The 9409-nt window shown below is 40.0% G+C and overlaps 1 protein-coding gene and 1 long non-coding RNA gene across 2 annotated transcripts; one reads left to right on the top strand and one right to left on the bottom strand.

Annotated features, from left to right (window-relative positions):
• The first annotated feature begins 1692 nt into the window (after positions 1-1692).
• LOC113469655 lies at positions 1693-2255 on the top strand. Its single transcript, XR_003393003.1, has 2 exons — positions 1693-1830; positions 2177-2255. It is a non-coding gene; the product is annotated as an uncharacterized LOC113469655 (long non-coding RNA).
• Positions 2256-5934: 3679 nt separating this feature from the next.
• LOC108253052 lies at positions 5935-6762 on the bottom strand. The gene has a single exon (XM_017446290.1). The coding sequence runs from the start codon at positions 6760-6762 to the stop codon at positions 5935-5937; it is 828 nt and encodes a 275-aa protein (XP_017301779.1).
• Between the last annotated feature and the right edge of the window lie 2647 nt (positions 6763-9409).

The raw sequence follows: 9409 nt of genomic DNA, 5'->3' as shown, positions 1-9409 counted from the left end.
AGATGAGAGGCATACTACGGGATGGGCATGCTACGACACAGACCACATGCGTCCAATGTAGCAGTTGTTTCATTGCTAATTTAAAAATACAAAGTTGGTACCGATTCGCGGACTTCGCAAATTTTTTCGCGAATCGCGATATTGCCAAAATGTCCGCTTCAAAAATCAAAAAGTTACGGGTTTTTTTGTTTTTCGAAATTTCGAACAGGCTCCGAGAAAATCAATTAAAGCATAAATTCTGGGACACCCTGTATATTTGGGGGCTTTTTTGGGGTGGGGGATGTTGTTTTTTTATTATTAAAAGCCATCTGGCAACCCTGCAATACACACATGCAATCCTTTTTCTTCCGTCATTAGTAGTTTTTCCTCTACAACCACCTGAAAACGTCTAGTTTCTGTAGCGTGTAATATCTCTTAGTAGCTCTGTATAACTGTTTTGACTTGACGGGGCGAAGCGCTACCGCGCTCCTTAATGATTGCGAGTGTGATATTTACACTGTATTTTTTTCCTTCTCGCTGTTCTCAGACTCCTCAGTATTACGATAAACAACAGATTCCTCCAATAGATATACTACATCATCCCCACATGAACTAGAATTAGATTTCTGCAAGGTGGAAGTGCTTTGAGAATTAAGATCCTCTCCCCTCGGTGATGGCACGTCTATATCACAGTGTTCTTGAATTCCGCCATATTCTGAGGGAGGTGTTACTTCATTGGGGGGAGGAGAAGGGGAGGAATTGTCAGGGATATTGAGAGCGGAACGGACCCGCCGTACACTCCTCCGAAAACTCTGCCGGAAAGCTTTGGAAAGTCTGTAAAAATATGAAAAAAAAAAAAAAAAATCAATGGTGTGTAACGTAATGAGGTAAACCCCCCCAAAAAACACTTCGTGTTAAAAAATTAACGTCAAGAGTTGGCCTTCACAAAAAAGTACTGATATAAAAAAAAAACGTGAATGTGGGACCTCTCTTCTATCTTAGCTCTTCTAAAGAAAATATCTAAATAATTTTCCATCCCTCCTACATAAATTAACTTGCTGTTGAACCAATGATCCTGGATTACGAAACCTAGATCTTGACCGCAGTACACTAATAAAGATAACAATGTTATTTATGAATGTGGGACCTCTCTTCTATCTTAGCTCTTCTAAAGAAAATATCTAAATAATTTTCCATCCCTCCTACATAAATTAACTTGCTGTTGAACCAATGATCCTGGATTACGAAACCTAGATCTTGACCGCAGTGTTTAACGACCTTGGGATTCTCCGATTGGCTCGAAGAAAAGGTAGGGGGGGAATTTCTACAGTAGGAGTGGTACCCCATAGCAAAGCACTGACAAGCTGTTCTCTGAATTTTTTAAAACTCTTGAAAACAAGAAGTTTGAAAGTACGGCTTGTGATCCATTTATGGATCACGGTGACAGCAAAATAAAATATAGTTGTGCTCTATGTCCGGTGTGATCCATAAATGGATCACATCGGAAATCACCCAAATTGGGCCTCCGGACCTAGCGCTAATTCGTGTTTTCATGCTTCGTACACAATGTGTTAAAAGAATCTTATGATAGGGAGTACATACCTGTTATGGGCCATGTGGAGGGCTTGTAGAGTACCCCATGGAAGTGTATGACATTGTTAATATTATGCCCATGTATATGTTAAAAATTGTGTTGTTTTGGTTGCAGACACATCATTTTCAGAGAAGAAAAAGAAGAAGAAGTCCAAAATTCAAGATTTAGGAGATGTCCAAACAAAAACGTCATTTGCATTACAACCTTCAGAAGATACACCCAAATTGGATGCATCACAATGGCCTTTGCTATTGAAGGTATTTATGAGGATACCATAATAAGCCTAGGTTTGAGTGTTGAACATTTGCTATCCTGGTTAATTGTTCAGGATTTTAATTGCTGTAAAGTTTAACAAATGTTGCTATTGTATAGAAATAAAATAATTATGGATATGAATGCCTACTTCATTTATCCTGCAAGGATGATTGAAAAATACCATTACCCTCACAGTCTGACCAATTTGATATTTGGTTCCAAACCAAGTAGTGCTTTTGAGATATGTACCAAATCTCAATGATATCAAATACTGTAGTAGTCTCATGAAAGATCAATATCTAATGTTTTCTTTTATATTTATTATGTTCTATGTTATTCCCTCCCCAGAATTTTGACAAATTGAATGTGCGGACAAACCATTACACACCTCTACCCTTTGGTAAATCACCTCTACAGAGAACCACACTTTGTATTAAGAGCTCAAATTTTCAAGGTATGTTTATATACCGTACCTAAATATGTGCCCTGAATTTCAAAAGTTTATCTCTAGAGGAAGCTGATCTATGAAGGTGAGAAAAACCTGCCGAACCGGTTCGTGTAATGATACATAGGCGTGCTTCCTGGAACTTGGCCTGGCGCACTGCCGTGCGCTCAGATTGCGTCTCATATCGTCCATCTGATGAGGAACATGCTCCTGGATGGGCATGCTACGGCACAGACGAGTCTATTGTATATAGCAGTTGTTTTATCGCTACGAAATAAAAATGGCAGTGAAACACTCATCTTTTTTTTAATAGGTTTGATAGGGGAACTGTAACTGCTAAGGCCTTATCGTCCCGAAATCGATGAGAGAAGGAAGAAAGGATGGGAGAAAGCCAGCCGTTCCGAGAACGAACATTATCCGTTCAGGATAAAATCCGCCTTAGTTCGGAATCGAACCCGCGGCCTAGCGATCACTAGGCAGACGCGCTACCAACCAAGCTATGTAACTAGGGCTAGCACACTCATCTTTTGTATGTACTTTTCGAAACGAAGAATGTATCTGACGGCCAGCCTAATAGTTAGCTTAGTTGGTAGTGCGTCTGCCTCGTAAGCGCTAGGCCGCGGGTTCGATTCCCGCCCGGGGCGGATTTTATCCTGATGGGATAATGTCCGTTCTCGAAACGGCTGGCTTTCTCCTATCCTGTCTTCCTTCTCTCTTCAATTTCGGGACGATAAGACGGATAAGACCATAGCAGTTACAGTTCCCTCTGTCAAACCTCTTAAAAAAAAGTATCTGACGTGACGTGCTCAGCATAATCAGAGATGTGCAAAATGCTTTTGAAAACCAATTTGAAATGTAAAATGCCTCTAGAAAACCAATTTGAAATGCAAAATGTAAAATGCTTTTTAAAAACCAATTTGAAATGTAAAATGTACATTTTGAAAATGGGTTTTTAAATGCTTTTTAAAATGGATTTTCAAACAATAAGCCCTTGTGACCCTTGTACAAAAATTATGTTATTTACTAAAATTAAGTGAGAAAAATACAGAAAAATTAAGCAGCAAGTCCAGGAAGTCAATGAAACAGGGCCCAATAAGACCAATTACATAACCTTAGGCTAAAATTCTTCTACTGACCACTGAGAAAACTATAGCCAAAATGTACTGACAAGTGATTTTTCACTAAATTTAGTGATAGATCAGTTGCGCTTACTTGGGTGATGTTTCAAAGTCATACAGAAGGAAAAATGAGGACCAACAGAATTTTTCTTTTTCTTCTACGACTTTTAGATACCGAGATAAATCGATTTAAAAAATACCGGTAAATCGTGAAGTTTGACGTCACGGCCGTAATATGAGAGTGTTCCCTTCACGTCACGATTTTTTCCGAGCAAGTGGGATCAGGCTCTTACTGCTCTTAGGCAAGTACAGTAGTACCTCGATTATATCAACTGATTGGGACCTTTGGAGTTGATATAATCGAGGTCTCTGGATGTAGATTATAATAGATCAGTTGCGCTTACTTGGGTGATGGTTCAAAGTCATAGAGCAGGAAAAATGAGGACCAACGGAATTCTTCTTTTTCTTCTATGGCTTCTAGATACCGAGATAAATCGATTTAAATAATACCGGTAAATCGTGAAGTTTGACGTCACGGCATACGCTCTCGTAGGCGATGATCTTATCCTATAGGAAGGAAAGTAATGTAATCGGGTGAAATTTTCGATGGTCAGTTTTTAGGTCCCTAAAGCCTAAAGCCAAAGTTTCAGAAATTGGTCCGTGTGTGCGTCTGTCTGTAAACAAAATATCTCAAGAACGGTAAGAGATAGAGACTTGAAATTTGCTATGTAGGCCACAAATGTTACAATGATGCAACACGAAACTATTGGTTTACATCGGTGCAGCGGTTGGCGGCAATTCGGCCGCTTTTTCCTTCTATTACCTGTAGTCCAATCCATAGCCACGTTACTCCATGTAACTTCCATCTCTTCCGTGGTGTTGTACGGATCCAGACTAACATGGAGGAGCAGGGTAAGTTGTCGAATCATCATGGTGAGTCGACCGTGATAGAGGAGACGAATCTTGTCCCACAGAGGCAGGGGAGGGGAGGGGTCCCGAGATGGTGGGAAAATTTTTTCCAAACCTGGAAGGGAAGAGAGAATTGCAGAAATACAGATGAATTGTATTTTCCTTTCGAAAACGGAACCGATTACGATGGAGCGCCATGCTGGATTTCCTATGGTTTAGTACAGGCGCCATGACGCAAAAAGAGGGGAAACGAGCTTCAGAAAAGGGGGAATTCCGACGGGAAAATCTTTTCCAAACCTGGAAGGGAAGAAAGAATAGATCAGTTGCGCTTACTTGGGTGATGTTTCAAAGTCATAGAGCAGGAAAAATGAAGACCAACGAAAACCGGAATTTTTCTTTTTCTTCTACGACTTCTATATACCGAGATAAATCGATTTAAAAAATACCGGTAAGTCGTAAACTTTGACGTCACGGCATACGCTCCCGCAGGCGATGACGTCATAATTCATGACTCTCGCTTCGTTTGTTTGTGCGCAAGCGTTTCTGCGCATTTTGACGTGAAATCTGACGTCACAACATAATATCAAAGGAAAGCAACTTTTTATATTGGCCAGTTAATCTAACCTAATTCTTGGAAAGGCTGTCTTTCTCCTATCCTGTCTTTCTTCTTTGTTTTAGTTTTTTTCCCTTCTTTTTTTTCGTATGCAGCTTGGTTGGTTGCGAGTCCGCCTTGTAAGTGCTAGGACGCGGGTTCGATTCTCACCCTAGGCAGATTTTATCATAATAAATAACATGTTTAGGGGAGTCATGGGTAATTACTAAAATACAAAGTAAAAATTGGCTATGTACAATAGTACATAAGCACTTACATATTATTATTCTACAACTGCCTACTAAGAAGATAATGATAATGTAGGTACAGCAATTGAAAATTGGATTTTCGACCTTTTAAAGCTACTTTTTCCGAGTTTTGACCTCACATTTGGATTTTTCACAACTTTTTACGTGGGAATCGACCTTTTATTAATAATATTTTCCAAATTGCAACTCCTCCATTGCAGAAATACAGATGAGTTGTATTTTCCTTTCGAAAACGGAACCGATTACGATGGAGCGCCATCTTGGATTGCCTATGGTTTAGTACAGGCGCCATGACGCAAAAAGAGGGGAAACGAGCTTCAGAAAAGGGGGAATTCCGAAAGGGAAATACACCTGTAGATTATTCATAATTTTTACCCAACTGCAACTGCTCCATTATGTAACTACTTTATTTTACTACATATATTTCACTCTTTTTCATTCCCAGGTGATCCTCTACCCATGAAAGACATCAAGAAGCACATAGTGGACACGTAGGAATCGACCTTTTATTAATAATATTTTCCTAATTGCAACTCCTCCGTTATCTCATGGGTGACTTTTTTGTACGGGTCACAAATCGAAAATACCTGGACATGATGACAGCTTTAATCCATTTTCAGAGAGGGATATCAAGATGTGCAGAATGTTAGAGTGATATCAAGGTTCTCTTTAGAAGAAAGAAAAAAATAATAATAATAATGAGAAGAAGAGATGAGAAATAAATTAGTGATGGAGGTGAGATGGACACACACACACAAACCCTCCCGCCTGCTTTATGGACGATTGAAGAGACCTTCACTGACCGCCTTGTCTAGAAGTGTTTTGAAGGAGAAGAAAGAGAGTGAGTTCAGGATGGGTAGGGGGAGTGCGTTCCAGAGGTCTATGGAGGACAGGAGGAAGGCGTTGGAGTAGGATTGGGTGTGGTGCTGCGGTTTATCTAGGAGGAGATCGTGGGATCTAGTGTCTCTGGAACTCACGTCTGCACGAAATTGATACTTTTCGTACAGATAAGGAGGGGAACGGGATTTTAGGAGTTTGTAGAGCACGGAGAGTGTTAGGATACGCCTTCTATCTTCTATCCTGAGCCATTGGAGCCTGTTATAGTACGGTGTAATGTGCTCCCGGCGCCTGACATTATATATAAAACGGACACAGGAGTTCTGGGCTCTTTGGAGTGACGTGGAAAGTTCCAAAGTCAGTCCGTGTAACAGGGGAGCACAGTACTCGAATTTGGGGAGGATGAAAGATTTCACTAGTTTTATTTTTGAATTTTGGGAAGTGAAGTTTTTAATACGTTTCAACGTCCAGAGGGTACCGAATACATTTTTTCTGATTCTGGGGACTTCATCGACCCAGCTTAAGGCATTGTCAAATATGATACCCAAATTTCTTGCTGAATCGACCACTTCTACCCTATTGCCATCAACCTCAATGGGGGGTATGGGCAGCGGAATGGTGCGGCGAACAGCAGCACCATTCCGCCCATGTGACCAGAAGCTGAATCTCAGTGTTGATGAGATGTACAGAAAGAGGTAGATCAGCTGGTCGGAAGGACAGGTAGACCTGGAGGTCGTCGGCGTAGAGATGATAATGACAACCATTAAAGCAAGACGAAATGTCGTTGATAAACAGACTGAAGAGGAGGGGCCCCAGCACAGAGCCCTGAGGAACACCTGATAGGACTGGTTTCCATCCTGATCTGTCGGTGTTTGACCCAAGAACACACTGACTGCGGCCAGACAGGTAGGACTCAATTGAAGCAAGACTCATCCACTGGACCTGACAACATTCCTCCAATATTAATAAAGAACTGTGCCAAAGCCTTAGCTACACCACTAATGATTTTATTCAATAAATCCTTATCTTCAGGCCAATACCCGAGTTACTGGAAATCATCATATGTAATTCCTATTTTTAAAAGTGGTGACAAAAAAGACGTTCGTAATTACAGAGCCATATGCAAAAACTCTGCAATCCCAAAGCTATTTGAATCGATCATTTATACTAAAATATCTCCAATTTTATTTCCTCTCATAACATCTCATCAACATGGATTTTTACCTAAAAGATCGACAACTACTAACCTTTTATCTTTTACTGACTGTGTAAATAACGCCTTTGACAAACGAAACCAATTTGACTGTATTTTGACAGATTATGCTAAAGCATTTGACAAATTAAATATAAATATTTTGTGTGCAAAACTACAAACCTATGGCATTCAAGACCCTCTTCTATCATGGTTTTATAACTACCTCTCAAAAAGGACTCAAATTGTGAAACTCAAAACCACACAAAACAGTGCCCAATGCAATTGTTATAACAATTTTACAAACAACAACTTTTCAATCTACCTATCTGACCCATTTATTGTACTATCTGGATGTCCCCAGGGTGGACACTTATCAGGTTTAGCCTTTGACATATATATTAATGACATTTATACATACCTGACAACAGACTTTTGGCTATATGCCGATGATAATAAGACAGGATTGACAATAAAGAATCTCAACGATGCACTCGTACTTCAACATTCACTAGACTCTCTTTATCAGTGGTGTGTCATTAATAGAATGGAGCTAAATATCAGTAAATGCAAAATTGTAACTTTTCATCGGAATAAATCACCATTAACTCATCAATACTCCATCAACAATATACCCCTTGAAAGAGTTGAAGAGATAAAAGATTTAGGTGTTACTTACAACAACAAACTATCATTCAATACTCATTTTGACCTTATTTGTAAGAAAGCATATAGTACCCTCGGGTTTATTTACAGAAACTCGAAAGACTTCAGAAATCCTAAGACATTTATTATGCTGTATTTATCTCTTGTCCGCCCTATACTTGAAACTGCTTCTCCAGTATGGTCACCCAACTACGCTAAATACCAATACCAAATTGAAAAGGCACAGCACAGATTTCTGAGGCTATTAGCATTCAAACAAAATAAACCAATGTCCTATGATCAACATGACTATGACGAAATAATGAAATCTAATGACATAATTAGCCTTTTCCAAGTTCCAAGTTGAACTATTCAAAGAAGTGAAACATATGTCAATTGGTTAATTATTTTATACCTATAATTAATTATACCTATAATTAATTAAGTTCATTTAGATATCGTAGGTGTATAGCAGGCTATTCTTGCCTTGTTTTGTTTTGGATGCATTGTGGTTTCGCACCCGGCTTGTGTTTGGTCCACCTTTGTGGGCTTTATCGGGAGGCTGATTAGCTGACATAATCAGTTCCTTGATGGGGTCCGCGGGGGTGGGCGGGGCTTGGGTCGGGTGTGGGATGGCGGTGTGTCCGGGGTAGAACGGGGTGAGGGTCGCTAATGTTGTACCTACTTTTGTTATAACTGTTAATATAGTTAAGAAGGTAACTTATTTTGTAAAATACCTACACATCGATTATATTGTAACCAATATTGTTAAAATCTCATCTTAGAAGTTTATATTAAGCTTAGGATAAGAAATTCTTTGTAAAAAAAAAAGATACCAAATAAAACATACCTATACCTATACCTATAATCCACCATAGTGCATTCTGAACTCACCCACATGGAAAATAAAGAGGTAGGAAATTTGAGGAAGTTGAAGAATTCTGGATAGAGGTCTCCAAAATGTGTGTTCCTAACAAACCTCTAGAAAAAAAAATTGACCTCCCCTATTTTCTCTCCCTCAGGTGGATGGCATGGACATTCTTGCCGTACGTGAGGCCGCTCGTTTTGCCGTCAATCATTGTCGGTCCGACAAGGGCCCCATCCTTCTCGAAACAGCCACCTACCGGTACTCTGGTCACTCGATGTCCGATCCAGGAACCAGTTACAGAACCCGAGACGAAATTCAGGAAGTGCGCCAAACTCGGGACCCCATCTCATCGCTCAAGGATAAAATTCTCAACGCCAGTCTTGTCACCCCGGAGGAACTTAAGGTGAGAAATCTCAGGGTAGAATCCTTGACATTTTACTTTACTTTTTTCTATCCTATATGGAGGAAAGTAATGTAATCCGGTGATTTTTTTTTTTTTTTTAACTTTTTTTGACAGAGGGAACTGTAACTGCTATGGTCTTATCGTCCCGAAAATCGAAGAGAGAAGGAAGAGGATAGGAGAAAGCCAGCCGTTCCGAGAACGAACATTATCCCATCAGGATAAAATCCGCCCCGGGCGGGAATCGAACCCACGGCCTAGCGCTTACAAGGCAGACGCACTACCAACTAAGCTAACTAGGCTGGC

The sequence above is a fragment of the Diaphorina citri genome, unplaced genomic scaffold (assembly GCF_000475195.1).
Source record: "Diaphorina citri unplaced genomic scaffold, Diaci psyllid genome assembly version 1.1 scaffold1175, whole genome shotgun sequence".
Classification (NCBI taxonomy): domain Eukaryota; kingdom Metazoa; phylum Arthropoda; class Insecta; order Hemiptera; family Psyllidae; genus Diaphorina; species Diaphorina citri.
The sequence above is the reverse complement of the archived record's forward strand: the minus strand, read 5'-3'. Positions and strand labels throughout refer to the sequence as shown.

Excerpts from the sequence above, each read along its gene's own strand:
- LOC108253052 (XM_017446290.1), bottom strand. The coding sequence starts at position 6,762 with ATGGTTGTCATTATCATCTCTACGCCGACGACCTCCAGGTCTACCTGT.